Consider the following 19,620-nt stretch of genomic DNA (forward strand, 5'->3'; position numbering starts at 1 on the left):
TCAAACTACATGAATGCAGCCACACGATGGCACTGTTATCTTCATAAAGCCCCTGAGTTCCGCTCATGTTCAGGTCCCAGTGGAAATTAATAACATTCGCAAAACCATAACTAGTAGCCTATTTGTTCAGCTCCCAATGGAAATAACACAACGCAAACCTAATATCGAGTGTTCATATTTTGTAAAGTCTCTTTTTCTTTCTTTCTTTCTGTGGTTCTTTAGATAGGCTATGGATTTACAGTAGCATTTTGATATCCTGGGTAATATCGGTTAAGCCTACATATTTTTCACGGCTCATAGGCTATTTAATTCTGGGTTACAGCATTAACGTCCTTATTTGCATATTTAAGGTCAACAGCACTGATTGGACAAATCCAGCGTTCTGTTTTAATTCTTGTTCATCTGCAAAATTGTAGCCAACCATGTCTGATACAAACAGCAAAAATAATCTTCATCAATCTCCACTTAACGCGTTGAATAGGTGCATTTACATGATATATATTGTTTTAACAGATTATACTTAATATCGCAACATTGTGTAGTATTAGCCTATAGGCTACCATAAATGTATAAAAATTGTGTGCCTTTAATCTGAAAAAGGTCAGAATCTGCTTAAGCAAACAAACAAACAAATAATAGTAATAATTTTGCCTATTCACTGTAAAAAAAAAATATGACCAATAAATTATGACAACATATGTTGTTACATTGCTTTAACTCAATATGTTAAGCAATTTTCAGCTTTTTTCATAAGTTTCAAGATTCAGCTCATTTTTAAGTCAGTTTAATGGAATTTAAGTTGTAAAGACTTAAACGTTCAAGTTGATTGTAGCTACTTAATTTAAGGCAGTAGGTTTTTTTTTTTTTTTTTGCTTTTTTTTTTTTTTGCTTTGTGTAGTGTTTATAAAATGTGCTCTTATAAATAAATATCACTGATGTGCACTCATTGTCCGACATTTTCCTCAGACATGGAGACTTTAAACACAGCGGGAAAGTTGCTGCTATGTAGGCCTAGAAACTTCATGAATATTTAATGAGGTAAGATTCTGGTTGTCTGTTGCTAGGATACACTGCATTTAGAGTTAACCCCGACAAAAGCGATGGGAAACCTGCTCTGGAGAAGAATTTCACAACCCATGGTTAAAAATATTGCTACTCCAATTTCAAAAATGACTTGTCTTTACCTGGCGTTTAAGTAGCCTATAAAGTTGTATCATAAGTAGGCTTTAATATTATGAGACCCTTTGAATCCAAGCATTGTTTACACAGTGTATTATTGTATATAAGCATTATTTATGCTACCGTGGAATTTCACTGCAGTACAGACTAAAAGCTATCCGCTCCACTGCATACATACATGTCCACCATTTAAAAAAAAATTAAAAAGCGCTCCGCACATGGATCGTGTGTAATAAGACTACATTTCCCATGGTGCACCGCGCCCGCGTCGTTCCGCTGCTGTCAGTTCGCCGATGAGAGAATCGCCCAGCAGCATCTCAGCCGAGCAGCAGCGCTAAAATGCACTGAAACACGCATCTTGGGACATTTCCACCCTCTTTCGGTTTGCCATGAGGGCGTGTGATGGGAATAACGGGGATGTTCGCACCGGATTACGTCTCTTTATTTTGAGAGAAATGCGGATTGTTTTGCGCTCGAGGTGTTAACGCAGAAAAAAAAATACAAAAATGAAGAAGCAATTCAATCGGATGCGACAGCTCGCCAACCAGACTGTTGGCAGGTGAGAGCTATGATCTTAAATACGATCATTTTACTGCGTGTCGGAAGTTTTTTATTTTTTATCATTATAACAGAAAAGAATGAGAAACCATCCTTAGCTGCAGTAGCTTCCAATTCACATAGGCTTTATTTTCCCATTCAAACTTTCACTGTTTCTTAATATAGAGCTAATGCATATTTAAACACACAAATGCTGGTCTGAGCCATCACTACTGCTAATAGCGTCATCTTGATTGCGCAATGCATCTGAAAATAGCTTTATTCATTACCATACCCATGCATTATTATAAAGGCATAGCTAATTAAAGGTTGTGCATCCGTGCCTTGTGCGTAACGGGTTCACTGCAGAGGCAGTTCTTCCAGCAAAAAAAAAAAAATGCTTCTCGGAGGTTCCCCATGGCACTGACACTACACCCCCCTCATGCACGAGCCTCCCGGATGCATTTCCATCAAACGCAGCTTTATGTAGCACTGCTGTATCAGCACACGTTCATTTGAATGAGGAGAATGAGTCATGACATGTCTCCAGTGACAGCTGATGCAGTGGATGGATGCAGATGAGTGAGAAAATAGGAAAGGCGCAATGTTTTCATCGCACACTGATCTCTGAGAGAGAGAAAAAAGAAGAAGAAAAAAGGAGGAGTTGGGTGCAGTACATCAGCAAGATCTGTCAGTGATGGAGAAGGTCATCGTTGCTTCAGAATGCATAGCTTTGAATTTCCCTGCACACAGAACTTATAATGCAGTATGTATTGCGGATTGCAAAAAAGAGAAGTTTGTTTTAGAAAGGTCGCTGCTGATGTGCTTGCCACATTTATCCTGTTTACGCTGGAGTGGGTGTGCGATGCATGACCTTTCACGTGGTTCGCTACATTCTTCGCTCCCCCCTCTCTCTTCTCACCTGATAAGGAGGGCCTGTCGTGCACAAGGCGTCGCATGGGGCCAGAAGGTGTGCATTGCTATCTGGCATCTCCTTGCTGGGTGGTTATGCCAGCGTGATGTTGTGGGTCATCATTTCAGATGCATTCTCAGTGGGTGGTTATAGGGTCGGTTCTCTTCTACCGCCTCTGGCTGGCATCAGCAGGCCAGTGGAAAAAATGGCAAGCCCAGCTCCCCAAAACCATTTCCAGCTTTGCTCAGGGCATCCGATTTTTCTGTGTGTGTGTGTGTATTTGTGCGTAAGCTCTGCATTAGTATTCCCTACCTTTCCTTGGTAATGTCCAGGGAACTGTGGCAGCGGCCCACTGTGGCATTCTGTCTGTATAGCTGTGCGGTAATGAGAAACAACATGTTTCCTGAACAACACAGTGTCCTGACTCATTAATAATATGTTCCAGGGCCGGAAAGGGCATGTTGGACTGATGTTTGCTTTGGAAAATAGATTCGCATGTTCCTGTCAGGACAGGAGTACAGAGTCGCATCTCCCCATATCAGCTGAGAGTGACACTTAGAAACCGTGTTCATGACCTTGACAGTCTTACCGAGGTAATGCAGTGTAAGAGATGTTCAATGTCTTTTGTTACGTCACTGACATATGTTAGCCATTATCAACAGCATTTTACTTTTGCTTGCTACTTAAACAAATTAAAGTCAGCGTGAGATCAAATTAGACTTATTTTATTCATTTGTGTTACTGATCTCATTATGAACGATTTATGCATGCATACATATATTTTTATTTGATAAAAAAAGGTGATCAAATTTTAATCAAAATGTCATAATTTTTTCTTCCTGTGATGACTGTCTTCGCTCCGCTGACGTATGCAAGGCCAATCTCCCTTCATTTCATCAAACAACACTTACTTTTTTATGCGCATGGAAAGAGACGTTAAAATTAGCATAAATGCTAAAAATGCACATAAAAAAAACGTTCAATTGAGGCGGATACATTTTTTATCCGATAAGAAGACTGCGATGGAAAAACACATTTACCGAATAAATCCTTTTTTTGATTTAGCCTCAACAATGGATGTGATTGGATAACTGAACTAACCAGTGGACCAATCGCATCGCAGCATCTCAAATGTGGGTTTGATCGTTCTGAAATGCCTGAGCCAGAGACTGTCACCAGAATGATTTGGTTTAATTCCCTCCCAGAAGCGTCTCACATGATTGCGTTCACAAACAACAGCATCCAAATAACGGATAACATGTCAGTGTTTATTGCATTTCGTCTCTTATTTATGATGTAATACAGAGCCACAATGGCTTCCCCGATTGCAGCAACTTCCATGTTTGTCTATTTTGTCCACTTAAACACATGGGATGGAAACGCTGCTTTATTCCCAAATGTTTTATGCAACATTTTAATTTTGTTCACAAGTTAAATTCGCAACTGTGGATGGAGACATAGCACTTTAAAGTTGACATGGCATGAACATTTGAGGCATTTGAGCCATTTTGATGTATTTCAGAGTGAAATGAGTTTTTATTCGGAACTTGATGAAGGTAAACTTAAAAGATACAATTATTTATTAACTTATGAATGATACTGTATGTCTCCTATTATTTAACACTTGAGTTAAAAACAGTGAAACCAACATTATAAACAGTACAGTTTAAAAGTTTGGGCTCAGTATTTAATTTGTAATTAAATGAATGACATGAATGCTTTTAATCTTTTAATTTAATAAGGACACATTACATTAATCAAAAAGTGAAATAATCCTGAAAAAAAATATTATATTGATTTTTGATATTTTTTCCACAATATTTTATCCAGTATTTTGAGCTGCAAATTATCACATTAGAATGATTTCGGAAGGATCATGTGACACTGAAGACTGGAGTAATGATGCTGAAAATTCAGCTTTACCATCACAGGAACATTATTCAAATAGAAAACAGGGTGACACTTTATTTGAATGTGACGTAGTTACGTTACTACATGTATTTACTATAGTAATAACAGTAAATTATGCATTACAAGTAACTAACCCTAAAATGAACCACACTGTAGTACAATGTAACTATACGTCACCTTAAAATAAAGTGTAACCTAAAAGATATTTAAATAAGTAATCATATTTCACAATATTACTGTTTAATCAAGTAAATGCAGCCTTGGTGAACAAGAAACGTCTTTCAAAACATTAAACAAATCTTACCGATCTGAAACTTTTAAACAGAATTAGTGTAATTCAGACCAAATTCTGTTTGGACGAGTCATGCTTCAAGCCATTGCAACAAAAAATATTTATCACACTGTACTCTGATACTGTCATACTGCAATAATGCGCATCCCTTTATGTATTTGACATTTGTCCAGATGCTTTTATAGCTGTGTCACCCACCCTCCCTACTGTTTTAATTTGTCATCATTTGAAAATCACATTTTCTCTTGCCCTCTTTGAATGAAAACGACTACCCGCTGCTCTGTGTGTGTGTGTGTGTGTGTGTGTTTGTGTTTGTCTAGCTCAGGGGCCAGTATTTGTGAACCTTTTCTGTGTTCTCATTGAAACTATATTTATAGTCTTCTCATTCATGTTTTTGTGGCAGTGAGTGTTTGTGGGTTTTTTTTTTTGGTGGGGTTGTGCACCATGCCTCTAGTGTTTTCTCTCTCGGGAAGTATGGCAGCCTCCCTCTTCGTTCAGATTGCCAGCTTAGTTTTACTGGGAACAGTACGTCGGAAGTGCTTATGGAGCTGTGTGTGTTTTTCGCCATCAGCAGAGAGATTGGGAACAGTGTGTATGTTGATTAATGGCCCCGCGTTACAAACGTGCCCACACAACAGTGAGTGCCCACATGTTGCTGGGGAATACTTTTATGTATGTACTAGGCTATATATATATATATATATATATATATATATATATATATATCTTCTTAACCCGCATCGGCCCGCGAGCGGGCCGTCGAGGGCGTGGCTATACTTTTATTACCTTTTTTAAGCTTTGTTTTATAACAAATATTCATCTGACTATCATAAACTATGCATCATTTGAAAGCTAAAACACTCAAGAACCATGTTCTAGACTTGTTTTTGCAATCAATACACCAGAGAGGAAAGGGTTAAATAAAATGCAAAAGGACTGCTCATTTGAAAATGAGAAAAATGAACCGCTATACTCATCTTTCATCTCGTATGGTTCAGATCAGTTCGGAAGAATCCAAGAAACAACAGCATACATTTCAATGTAAGGGTCCACTCTTCAAAATGCATCCCACTTTTTAATCCAAAACAACGAAAAATAGGGGAAAAAAATGAAATATCCTCCTTTGTTTTCATGAGCGTTTTCGAGATAGAGTTCGCATCATGTTCATTTTCAAAGAAATATCGATTCTAATCCATATTCCAACACTCAAAAGCCATCTCACCCCCGCAGTTTAGACTCTTCCGGATCGAATGATACATCCTACTTCTCTGTCCTTCAATCACAGGCTCTGTTACAGACCAAAACAGTAAGAGAGTCCCTGACAGGCTGAGCGCGCTGTCCATCGCGCAGCTGGGCTTTCGACTGGATAAAAGCCTGGATAATGCTATCCAATGTCCTTTGAGCTACGTTTTGATTGATGGGAGTATTAGCCAACTAAAATCGATTGCAGTGATAGACAGTTCATGCAAGCACATTCGTCAAATTCAACTGCGCAAAGTTTTCATTCACATGTGCGCTTTCGCCACGCGCGCAGCACGCACACACAGTTAGCCGACCAGAATGTAAACAGACACATAAACGCGATGTTTTGACACATGGAGCTTGCATAAATGCACGGATTTACTCTAAAGCTTATATCTGAGCATCTGTATCATGGATCGTCGACTACAGAAGAGATTTGAAGGTTTTTTTGCAGAAAATGACGAAGAGCAACAGGAAGTAATAGGATATTCATTATAAGTATCAGTTTATTGCAATTTATTTGGGTAAAAACCACGTTTGTAATTACAAATGTTCTAAAACATTTATGTTTTTCTTTTTATATATTTTATACATTAGTTGGAAAATGAACACTTCTGCAATGTCTATACATGTAGTGAGAAATCACTGTTTTTGCTATTAGAATTGTTCAAAATAAAGATAATTTTGGTAAAATGTTCAAATGTTGTGCTGAAATCGTTTTTTTCTTGTGTGGTTTGAAGGGCATAACAGTTCTGAATTGTTGTTGCAGACCTATAGTGTTTACTCCCTATGTAAAGTGTTTGGGTGCCAGGTGTCCATTTGGAGTCTCCAAATTGCATTTTGGAAAGGACGCCTATACTTTTCTTGAATAAAAGCTTACAGAAGCTACATTTTTGGGAGTATCATCCTCAAATTTGAATCTAAACATGGTCAGACATTCAATTTTATCTTTATGGTGTTTTCAGGCCCTTAACATAAAAGTCTGATCATTTTTTCCCTAAGTGAAGTTAATTAAAAGAAATCGTGAGTCACATTCATGTAAATTTTACCTTGTTTTACTCTGTTCCTATGCTACTTTGAGTAATAATGACTCTTGGGTAACAAAGTTTCAAGTGTCTAGTTTAAAAAAAGATCAGAGTTATGAATGTGGACCATAGGGTTTAAGAGCTACAGACATTTGTATTTGGGTATGTCATTTTCAGAAAATTCTCAAAAAATGGGGCGCTGGTTAAGAGGATATATATATATATATATATGGATAATACTATAGTATTACTAATTTTAATACTATAATAATCACGATAATTCGCATCTAACAAAAGTTTGTGTGTATATATATATATACATAGATTATATATTTACAAACTTTTATGTTAGATGTGATTAATCGCGATTAATCGATTTGACAGCACTAATTGTAATACTATAATAATCGTGATTAATCGCATCTAACATAAAAGTTTGTAAATATATAATGTGTATATATATATATATATATATATATATACATACAAACTGTTATGTTAGGTGCGATTAATCGCGATAAATTGATTTGACGGCACTAATTATAATACTCACTCTTAGTTGCTTATAGAGGGGTTGGTAATGCTAGTAATGCTCATTAGCTTTCGTTAGCTCGAGTCAGTTTGGTGTCAAAATTTGGTTCATTTACTTGATGTGAAGCCACACCTGAGTAAAACTGAGGTCTGAGGTACATGTGAATTCTCAAACAGCTGTCACTCAGGGCTGTGGCTAGAGAATTCGGGGCCCCTAAAAAGATATTAATGTGGGCCCAAACCACCCTCCGCCCATATCATATAGGAGATATGAGCATGGAGGCCGAAATGTAACCTAACAGGGATTTCTTACAAAATAACAAAACAGATAACATTAAATGCAAATAAAGGTTTTAACTGAACATCAGCAAAGGCGAAATACACAAATATTTGCTGGGTGAATCTGATCTTTTTCAAAGTCGTTCACCTTTAAGATTGCAGCAGACTCTTTAAATATCTTTGCAGTGTTTTGGAAGTATGTATCCAATGCAGAGATTATTTTATCCAATGCCAGAAAGAGCACATTGTTTCGAAACAAATTTTCTTCTGTCTCCTGTTGGTTGGCATCTTCTGAACTCTCCATCACTTCCTTCAGTTGCTGTATGTTGCCTAGTTCCATTGTAATTTTGTCTTCAATGGGCTGCAAGATTTCCTTCCATGCAGTGAGAAAAACTATGGCTTTGAATGACATGACGTTTTAGACCACTGGCCTCTGACCTGGCTTCATTGGTTAAACTGCACTTAGCAGAGATGGTGTCCAGAGCTTCTATGATTGATGGCAAGTGGTTTGCAAAAGGTTTAACTGCAGTTATGCGTGCATCCCACCTGCTCTCGGATAAGCGTTGAAGGGAGCAGTCTTTTAAGGATTGCCCTCCGCTCTGGACTTGCACTAAAGAGATTGTATAAGCGGTTCAAACTGCCAAAAAATGCTTGTACACGTTGATCAAGGATTCGTTCTGTCTAAGCCCCTCCTTTCTGCGAGCCAACTCTGCTCTGATTGGTCAGATGGCCCACTCTGCTGTGATTGGTCTACTCTGCTCTGATTGGTCAGATGGCCGAGTCTGTTTTGATTGGTCTACTCTGCTCTGATTGGTCAGATGGCCCACTCTGCTGTGATTGGTCTACTCTGCTCTGATTGGTCAGATTGCCCACTCTGCTGTGATTGGTCTACTCTGCTCTGATTGGTCAGATTGCCCACTCTGCTGTGATTGGTCTACTCTGCTCTGATTGGTCAGATGGCGCAGTCTGTTGTGATTTGGTCTAACGCTTACAGCGCATGTCGGAAACAAAACACTCATTACACTTGATAGGCTACACAGTGATATTGTTGTTTTTTCCCATATCTAATCCAGTGTGAGTCCTCATCCTTTTGAAGTGCATCAAAGTGGATGTAACAGGAAGTGAGACTGGATTTGCTGACGACTCGTTTCGTTAGTTCAGAATTTATTCTTTCTTTTAGGAGACAGCTTTATTTGTCGCACTTTAATCTTTGAAACTTTGCAGATCTTTTACATTTAAACAACTGTGTTACTCACTACAGAAAATGATCAGATTAAAACTGGTACTCAGTTTTATTGTGTTTTAGCTTGTTGATTTTAGCTTGTCTTTTTCATTGTAGCTACAAGGAACCTGCACATTTTCCACTGTAGCTTAAAATGATTAATGCTCCAAATGTACTTGATTTAAAACCTTTTATCTAATAATTATTATAATATTAATTCAGATAGAACTTTACCACTAAAATCATAATCAGTAGAAAAAGTGTATAGTTATTTAATATTTTTATAGAGTGGCATAGAAAGAAATTGTTTGAATTTTAAAAACGTGACAGTTATAGCTACTTCAAAACTTGTGAAGAAGAATATCTGGGCCTTTATTTTCTTCTGGTATTGGCCAGACGGTCGATAAAGTCTCCAATATATCCCACATCCCTGTAGTCCAGTGGTTTAGTTTATGTATTGTTTCTCTGACATCATCATTCTTTGCCTTGTAAACAATGTGATGCCTCCCTTTAAAGGATAGCCTACTTGAAAATGCTTTAACGTTTTGCCAGTTCTAAAACTTGTCCTAAAACAGGCAGGGTCAGTGTGTGCCACCCTGGGACAGAAGCTGAGCCTTTAGGCCTGTAGCTCTATCATTAGCCTAGCCTATATTTGATGTAAGTCAGAGGGACAGTGTCTTTTTTCAGACATTGTGGCGACCATTCGTCTATGTATCTGCAGTGGCCTAATTTTAAATTAGATGGGAAACGCTTCTATAAGGAAGCTCTCCTTCCTTCTCTTCTCTCCCCCAGTGTCTCTGGGGCAGTGCAGGTGTGCAGTGTCAGCAGCAATGAGACTAAACTCATGCCAGTGCTGCTGGTGTGTGTTCACTGGTTAGTGGCAGTCAGTCTCTGCAGTGGGTTCACACACACAGAGAGAGAGAGAGAGTAGATGACCGATATGAGTTTTTCAGTGGCAATCGAGTACAATAGTGACCACCCTCTTTTTTAAGGTTGCCGGGAAGTAAGTCAATAACGGGTTTGAGACCTTTAAAGATGACATATTATGCCCCTTTTCACAAGATGTAATATAAATCTATGATGTCCCCAGAATGTGCCTGTGAAATTTCAGCTCAAAATACCCCCCAGATAATTTATTATAGCTTGTCAAATTTGCCCCTTTTTGGGTGTCTGTCCCTTTAAATACAAATGAGCTGCTACTCCGCGCCCACATTCAGAAGAGGGTCGATTCTTTACACGAGCTATAACAAAATAACAAAATACACCAGGAATAACAAAACACATGAATAATCTCACTCATCCAAAATCTCAGAAATAACCAGTAGAGGAGTGCGCTCTTACAGAGAGACTCGTAACTTTTAGCCGCACCTGGACTGAATGGTTAGTGGATACATTTATGTAGTTGTTGTGGAGTTACATTGATTCATGTTTAAATTTTACACAAGTTGACACAGTTCCCAAAGACAGGTGTGACTTTTAATAGCTGTGACGTCAAATAGTGTTGTGTGCTCGTCTGTGCAGCGCGACGACAGAACAGTTTGCGTGCTTTTCACAAATTTTTGCGTTAGAACTGGTTACACTGTTTTGTCGCTTGCGAAAACCAAATGGCGGTGCCATGGGTGGAAACTTGCAGATTAAGGGGCGGTAATATTATAATAAGATTCCCTTCTGACGTAGAAATCTGATCGGCTTATTTTTTAACATGCTTGCAGTGAAAGGCAAAAAAACATAGTTACTGGGTTGTCACTTTTCACCTTTTCTGGGCTGGTAGATGCACCGGGGACCCGATTATAGCAATTAAACACGAAAAAAGTCAGATTTTTATGATGTGTCCCCTTTAAATTGAACTTGCTCCAAAGAAACCTTCTGGATGAATGTTGTGTCGACATCATAAAGCAACTTTGAAGTGTAATTGATAAATACAGCACGTCAAGATTCTTTCCACGGATTCCAGAACATTCCGAAACAGAACCTAGCTGAGACCTCTAGCGTCAGGTCCTTGTAGCCACCAACAGACACTCTTCCCCCTTTTTTTCTCTCTCACTCACTGCTCTTGTTCCAAAGCCCAGGCCTTTTGAAATAATACACGTTACTGCGCAGTAATAGACGTCTGTAGAGCAATTAAGGGCAGGCGGCCCCTCTCTAATGCACGGTCCAATTACCCGAACGAATTCACTGTTTGGAATGGACAGTCCTCTTTTGCACTCATTGTCTCTGTCAATCTGTCTCGCCCCTCTGCCTGGCTCAGAAAGCACACACTCTCAAGCCGGAATACATTACCGCTGAGTTGGCACACAGGCTTCTCATGACGTCCCTCTGACCACATGCAAGCATTTGCAGTCGCAAATCGAACCCAGATTGACTAGGGTTACTGAGCAGGGACTGTTGACTGTTCAATCGCCCTATTGCTCTTGTACAGGGGTTTTCAGACTTTTTGATGCCCCCAAATATGATGATCCCCAATGTGAGAGACCCTCTTCCTAAAATATCAAGCCAGCTTTATAGTATAAATGTATTTTTATGCATTTTTGTGTCTTATTTGTCAATAGAATAATATCATTTGATTACTCTTGCTTCCAACCTCTGTTTAGCCAGAAGAATTAAGCTGTATGTTACATTTTAACATACAGTTGTTGTTGTTGTTGTTTCTTTTTACACTATTTTTCTTTAATTTCGTATTCTAACAGAACTCTAAAGACGTACCTGTACATACAGTTCACTGCAGTTTCCAGATGAAATGAACACTAGTGGCAGTAAAACACCAACAAATGTTATTCCTTTTCTAAAAATTATGTGGGGCAGATTATCAGTTATTAAAAACTTATTTTCACGCGGTTCCTTGTACAATACTATTTTATAACCTCAAAACGCTTTTTACCATAGTGTATGATTTGTAAACTAAAACATCTTGATGTTTGCATGACATAACCAGCTCCATATGGCTTTTCTGAAATAGTAAACTTGCTCAGTTGGATACGAGTCCCATGAAGCACGATAAAAAGACTTGAATGGCATGGTTGCTTTAACAAATGCATTGGAGATTCATTGTTTCTCGGGAGATGATCTGTTTGGTGAGAACCAGATAGCAAATGACATCTGGCCCAGTTGTGGCCCACATCTCCCACATTCTTCTGGCCCACATAACACATGGAATGATGGCGTTGCCTCAACCTGACTGTGGCTGGCAATAGCATACATATCCGGGCCTCATCTGGGACAACTATGGCACATATGGCTCAGTTCTGGCAGTGAAAAGGTAACATGGGCCACATCTGGGCCACACACAGCAAGCCACAATTTACACTAAAACTGGCTTGATGTGTGTGGGCCAGATACGGCCCATGTGACCTTTGCCGCTGCCTGAACTGAGCTATATGTGCCATAGATGGCCCAGATGAGGCCCTGATATGTATGCTATCTGGGGATCATTCAGTTCTTGAGGCCTAACAAGGCTTTCTCGGTCAGGATTTCTTGCTTGATTGGACGTTTGGTTGAATCAGGGAGATGTCATTACTACTCAAGACTCTGCGGGACTTTCCTTACCTGCATTAAGCAGCGCTCATTATTTGACTGACTCGTCCATTTCTCATTCGCCCATTTGGAGCTCTTACTGAGCATATGATTTGGATAACTGCTAAATTGCCGGCTTTTTTGTTGGGGATTAAGTTGTTCAGAAGGTTCCAGACCTCATTCATAAACCTTAGTGTGTATGCCTCAAGTTGCATATGCACAAATTGCATATTTGTTTTGCATCGCAAGAAATTTAGAGGAGCAAAAAAAGAATATAGCTTTTTAAAACTTAAAGCATGACATGTTCTGTGCACAATTTCTTTGGATAATCTGAACATGCACAAGCATTTGGTAACACCTTGGCTCCCCGAAGTGACATTGAATGTTTTTTAAAATGCCCTTTTAAATTATTCAAGTTTTTATATGCATAAAACATGGCTATGTTTCTCAATGAGCAGTAGAAGGAACCAAGAGAAGCAAAAAGAAAGAAACTTCACACTGCAAAGTCGAGATATTGCCTTCTCATAGATGTAAAAGCTTGAAAGCTGAGTTTCCAATAAAAGATAAATTGCTGAGTTGGAGCGGCCGTCAGTTTAGCTGTTTCAGAACATTATACAGTTACTGAAATTGAAAATGGTTCAACCGTACAGCTGCTGACTGATTAGAGCTGGCAATACAAAAAGATTCAATCAACTCACAATTACAAACATTTAACCAAGTGCTAAAGTGCACAAAACTGCATTTGGCCAACTATCATGTACCAACTGCACCTGAAGCCTTTTACCAGCACCATCAATGAAATAAAATATAGGAATCATAGGTTGACCCTTTCAGCTACTTTCATTGGGTTTAATTCTTTATCAGAACTTGAGATAGGTCAGTATTGTTATTGTTAACTAAAGCTATTTCGAATTATTTTTGTTAATTTAAATAAAGATGAAAAACTTTAATTAAATACTGTAATTACCGTAATTACAAGATTACAACGCGTGACATTCTACTAGGAGCTGTGCGTTTCTATGTCAACACTATCAATGCCAATATGAATCAGTGGTCAGGTGGTACAGATGACCAGAACTCTCAGAAAATTACCAGTTTACAAATTGTAATTATGAGTTCTACTAGGACGTGAATGCTTTTTACAAGCCGTAATCTCGTAATTACGGTAATAATGATATGGCGTGAAAGCTTAAAAAAAGCAAAACAGAAATTTTGCCTTTGCAACTAACTGAAAATAAGTTAAACTGAAGTACTGTAAGTACTACTTTAATTACTTAAATAGAAGCTAAATAGAAATATAGGTAATATATTAATATATATATATATATAGTAAAAATGACTAAATTACCAAAACCTAAATTACTTTAATTAAACTAAAAGGAAAAAATAACTGAAATCAAATTGTGGTCAAAAATACTATATCTAAGTATGAACTCAAATATTGCTAATCCGATTCTTCCACACTTAGTTACGCTATATATATCCACATTTATTTGAATAGCACTATATGTCTCTATAATATTTACTTATTCAACCATTCTTTTTTCATCATACCTGAAGGTTTACCATATGTATAATTTGACAATAAATGAGTCTGTTTCCTCCTGGATTGATGAACGCTACAGATCTGGCTGATCTTTTCTATGCTTGTTTCAATGCTCCATTTTGTTTGTTCATCAGGCTAAATTCCCCCTCTAGATCTGTATTCATCTCACTGTCACTGTCCAATTTTTTTTTTTTTTTTTTTTTTTTTAGAACTTTGTTCTGGCTGTTAATGATATAGGAATCTCACATTTGGTTGCCTAGTAACCATGCATCTCGGTTTTCAAAGCCTGTTCATCTACAGCATGCTGCCTACTTGATATTGATAATTACATCCTGTTATTGCAGGATGGTGAAAAGACAAAGCAGAGCCCTGTACTTCTAATATCAGAGGTCCAAATGTACCCTACAGAAGATATACTGTAATTAAATGGTTGCATACTATTTGTTAGGGGAGGTAATTTGTGCAATATACAGCATAGCTTTATAATCAAACTTTGGGTCTGGTTTCACTTCGTCTTAGATTAAGCCAGGATTAAGCCTTAGATTAATTAGGACATTTATGTAGCTTTTATAAACATACCTTTGAAAAAAAAATTACTGGTGCATCTTGAGACAAAACAATAGCACTGGCATATTTTAAGATTTGTCAGAGCAAGTCACTTTCAGATGAAACAGCTCAAACATGGATTTTAGTCTAGGACTAGCTTAAGCCTTGTCTGTGAAACCAAGAGTAAGAGTTGAGTAATTACCCATAGGTAATTTTCTACATTTTCTGAATGCATGTTATTATTTTATTATATTTATTTATTAATATATATATATACTACTATTTAGCCATCCATGCATGTTTCATAAAAAAAATGACCTATCTCACAATAGGTAGAAAAGATATGATGCTGCTTTCATTTCATCGCGACTTATATCGATATATTGTTTCTTGAATATACCAATGAGAGTAAACAAAGTTCTAATTTTTGTTCAGTCTAGACCTCATAACTTCTCAAATGGTGCTACAATTTTTCAAGATACAATATGATTTCAGTATATTCAATATTGTTTATCAGATTCTTCTACATTTAAATGCTATGCTACCCAAATATATTATATAGCTCTGTATCTCTGTATTTACTTTGTCAGCAATTATCTCATATGTGTCCTAAAGAGTTGTAGGAGAAAAATCTTAGATAAAGGTGATACTTAAAGGGGTCATGAACTGCATTATTTTATTAATTTATAATGCCTTCTGGGGTGCACTTATAATGTTAGTATGATTTTTACATAAAAAAAATTCATAATTTAGAAATAAAAGGCATTTTTCCTACCCTGATTTTAGCCTCTGGTTTGAACGCTCTGTTTGAAGGGGCGTGTCTGCTGTGACTTCAGTGTAAACGCCCACTGCTGTGATTGGCTGACATCTTTGCATATGAAATAGCTAGTATTACATGTAGAACTCTCCTGCAAACTTTTAGAACGTTTTTACTATTATAGCACTCAAGGTTAACTAATCGTGAAAAGTGTTAATTATAGCATTGTATTTAGATCTATAGCCTTATATTTAGATCATGCCATGAAAGGTTGCAGTAATGAGCATGTAGCCAATCACAGACATGTTGAGCGCATGAATGCAGTGATCTCGTCATTTTAACGCACTCTCATGAATGCTTTCATCATAACTAACAGTGCAAACACAATGTAAATTAGAGATGCGTTGATTATAACGATAGTTTTGGCGTGAGTCCAGAACTCAGTCGCTGAAAAACTCGCGCTGTTTGATTGACAGCTCCAGTGATTGTAAAGGGAGCATTCTTAGATCGCTTTCTATCTATAATTTAATCACCGTTTAAATAACATTTTTTTTTCATCTTACTAAGAGAAACAATGTGAAGTTGACCGTTTAGTCACTGGTTTGATTTACTGACACATAGACAAAGAACATATGACTGTACATGAATCATTACATATCAGAAATCACTGGTCACAGATCAGTCATTAGAATTAACACAGTTACTTACATGTTGTGGCAATACTGTTGAGTCCATATCGTACAAGTCTGTTTGCAAAGCCTCCGGCGAAATTACGACTGATCTAGCAAAGAATCCACAGTGAAATGTACCGAATACAAATAAATAACGCTCAACTGATATTGTTAACATTGACATTGTTAAAAATAAATAACCACATTGCATTAGGATCCTTTGGAAGGTAATGTTATTTTTAGTCCAGTGATCCTGAATCGCTGTTCTCTCCTCGTCATCTTACTAACACGCCACTATATTACATCAAAGTTGCAATGATGAAGTAGGTGTTGATCTTCTTCTGCAGAGGCAGGTCTTTCAAATATCTATGACGTCATAAATAGGTAAATTCCAAAACGAGTCGTTCTTTGGGCTTGGTTTCAATAAAAGCTGTTTTTGGACTAACAAGGACTTTTTCAGTTCTGAAACTTACAGGATATTCTTATAGTATGATGACCTCTTAAACAAACTCAAAATACTCTGTTGATTTTGATCTTACATAAGTGTTAAACATCATTCAAAACTTTTAAATGTCTTCTTTTATTTGTGTACACTCATAATAAAAACAAAACGTTGTGTTTTTCGTAAAATAAAGAAAATAAACATGATGCGCATTCTCCCATCTCTCTCAATATGAAGTTCATTCTGAAACGCGACAGAAAATGACCTATAACTCAGCGAATGCTTGTCACTGTGACATGAAACATATGTCTTTACGAAGCTTGAAGTCTCCATTTTTAAATGATGTAAATCATATCAAAAACAAATATTCTCTGTTTAAGTAATTTGTATGAAAGCAACAACATGTACAGTTTCTCCTGCCCGAGCTGATTAGCGCTAATGTGACCACACCCGCGCGCAAGAGCTGTTCACATGCAAATGATCCACGCGGAGGAACGCAGAGCTGTTACCGCCCTCATCACCTCAAAACAAAGAATCAGCGACTTCAGTCCTGCTCTGCTTTTCGTCGAGTTTGGAAGACTGTGTTTGTGCTGTGCTGTTTACCTTGGATTTACCTCAGAAGAATTAGAAGAACACGATTTGATTATGAGAACGATTTTTAAGGCAGACAGTAATAGTAGCATGTTATTGTTGCATAAACTTTACATTGTAGCTACTAGTTAAACTGGTGCCTGACTAAAATGTACGTTATGAAATGTGATTGGAGTAAAAACATGAAGCCTACTGCTAAATGTATATAGGCCTACATGTACGACACGAGAATGTTTTTATGTTCGATAATTAAACACAGCACGATATAACAGTTGGCTCGTATGACTGTTTATTCATGGTGAATATTATAATGTTTAGACCTGTTTTTACTGTTAAATACTGTGTTTGTGGATATCTGCTCACACGTAGATATGTATAATATGGTAAGAATAATGTTTCATAGTTTGGAGCGGCTCAATCGCTTCAGTAAATGTCCTCTGCACAGCTGTGAGTTTGAGTCACTCGCGCTGTGGGTTTGAAAAGCAAAACGCACCAAACCTTAGGCTTCATGTTTTTACTCCAATCTCATTTCATTACGTCATAACGTATGGAAACGTTTGAAGTAACATATGATAATCCATATATTTTTCTCTAGTGTAGTGTTACTGAAGTGTTCCTTTTTTACGATTTATAGGCTGCCTGATATCTAGGCTATTGTTAATATTTTATATAGCCCTACACAAATATGCCTACAAGGCACAACAAACTTGGTGTTCATATATATATATATATATACAGTGTTGAGCATGTTACTTAAAAAAAGTAATTAGTTATAGCTATTAGTTACTTCTCACAAATAGTAACTGAGTTAGTAACTGAGTTTCACCATTATAAAAGTAACTAATTACAAGAGAAAGTAACTATTGCATTACTTTAAAAAAAAAAATCAAATAGGCCTATGTCAAATAATTTGGATGCCCCCAGTATTAAATATGTTAAATTAATGAAATGGACACTTAATAGTGTAGATTAGCGTTCAATGTTTTATAATAATAATTGATTCTATTTTAATGTTGCTGTGGGACAATGTAACAATAAAACAATAAAATAAAACAATAAAACATCATGGTTTATACTTAATATCACACAGTATTTTTAAAGTTTAAAAATAAATTATGCTTCTTAAGAAATGTACCAAAAATGAATAAATAATAATAAAAAATATACATACTCTTTGTGCATATTAAAATGATAAAACTGTTACACAACTTCACAACTAGTAGACATACTGTAGCCTAAGTATTTTCTTCCTAACAACAGTAAACAGTTTAACAAGTGCTCTCTCAATATAATACTGAACAATTTACCAAAAAAAAAAAAAAAAACACTAAAATATAATATTTTGGGGGTTTATTTTTATAACCTATAGCGAACATCATCATCAGAGGTTATTTAAGCCAAATTCTAGACATGTTTGCCGCACGTGTTTACAACCGGTCAAACAAAGATGTTTTCAGTGTTAGGCCTATAGATTTTATTTGTATAACCATGTAAATTAATTAACGTTGCAGATGATACCAATAGGCTATAGATAATGCTGTCTAATGCTGAAATAAGTCATTTATTTATAAACAAACTATATAATGCTCGGACACCCTCGGTCTCTCTTGCGCAACTGTTGAGCGCGCTCTCTGACACATTCGGTCTCTCTCGCGCATTGAGCGCGCACGCGCCGTTCGGGCTTCGCTTTTGTCCACTCCGGCGCCTCATAAACACACACACACACACACACACACCAGAGAAAAAAACTTTGCAGGTCCTATGGCGGAGCCGGAGAGAGAGCCTACTCGGATGAAAACCGCTTCAGTGAGTTCAATTATAGTAACGCCACATTTTTTTTGTCAGTAACGGTAACTGCGTTGTAACGGGGGAAACAGTAATTCGTTTGATTACTCGTTACTGAAAAAGATAACGCCGTTATTAACGCCGTTTATTTATAACGCCGTTATTCCCATCACTGTATATATATATATATAGTGTATGTATTTAGTAAATTTCATAATTCTAACCAGAAAAATCCAAAATGTATTCCCAAAATCTTATTTAGTTATCTTATTTGCCCTATAGTTTCTCTTGATAGCATGTTCACAGGTGGGTTTTTTTTCTAAAAAAAAAATATTTTTAAAGGGACGCCACTGATGAGTCCTGCTGACTTAAACATTCACATGAGTCTCTGTACATGAACATGGTAAAGTGAAAAATCAAACACCTTGGAGATGACAGGTAATAGCCTACTATGTTTTAGGAATGGCACAAAGGTGTGTGACTGACCAAGTCTCTGTCTTTAGATCAGTGTGTTTACTAATGTGCTTTTTTGTCATTTGTTGTGTATCTTTGGATTATGTTGTGTTGTAAATAAATCCAAACAATCTAAAAGCCATTCTTTTTTAAGTCTCTCCTCATTCTTTGTGCAAGGCTCCTCATAA

General features: G+C 37.1%; 1 protein-coding gene across 8 annotated transcripts in view; it reads left to right on the top strand.

Moving 5' to 3' along the window:
• The first annotated feature begins 1,443 nt into the window (after window positions 1-1,443).
• arhgap44a (Rho GTPase activating protein 44a) overlaps window positions 1,444-19,620 on the top strand; it is a 62,004-nt gene continuing 43,827 nt past the window's right edge. For 5 of the 8 annotated variants that reach the window (XM_056272516.1, XM_056272557.1, XM_056272566.1 and 2 more), the window contains exon 1: window positions 1,444-1,738. In XM_056272516.1, coding sequence (XP_056128491.1) covers window positions 1,686-1,738 — 53 coding nt within the window. In that variant the 5' untranslated portion in view covers window positions 1,444-1,685. The remainder of the gene's footprint in view (window positions 1,739-19,620) is intronic. The other 3 variants (XM_056272572.1, XM_056272548.1, XM_056272541.1) reach the window with 1 other exon arrangement.

Source organism: Rhinichthys klamathensis, unplaced genomic scaffold (assembly GCF_029890125.1).
Source record: "Rhinichthys klamathensis goyatoka isolate OS25496 unplaced genomic scaffold, OSU_Roscu_1.1 h1tg000015l_1, whole genome shotgun sequence".
Classification (NCBI taxonomy): domain Eukaryota; kingdom Metazoa; phylum Chordata; class Actinopteri; order Cypriniformes; family Leuciscidae; genus Rhinichthys; species Rhinichthys klamathensis.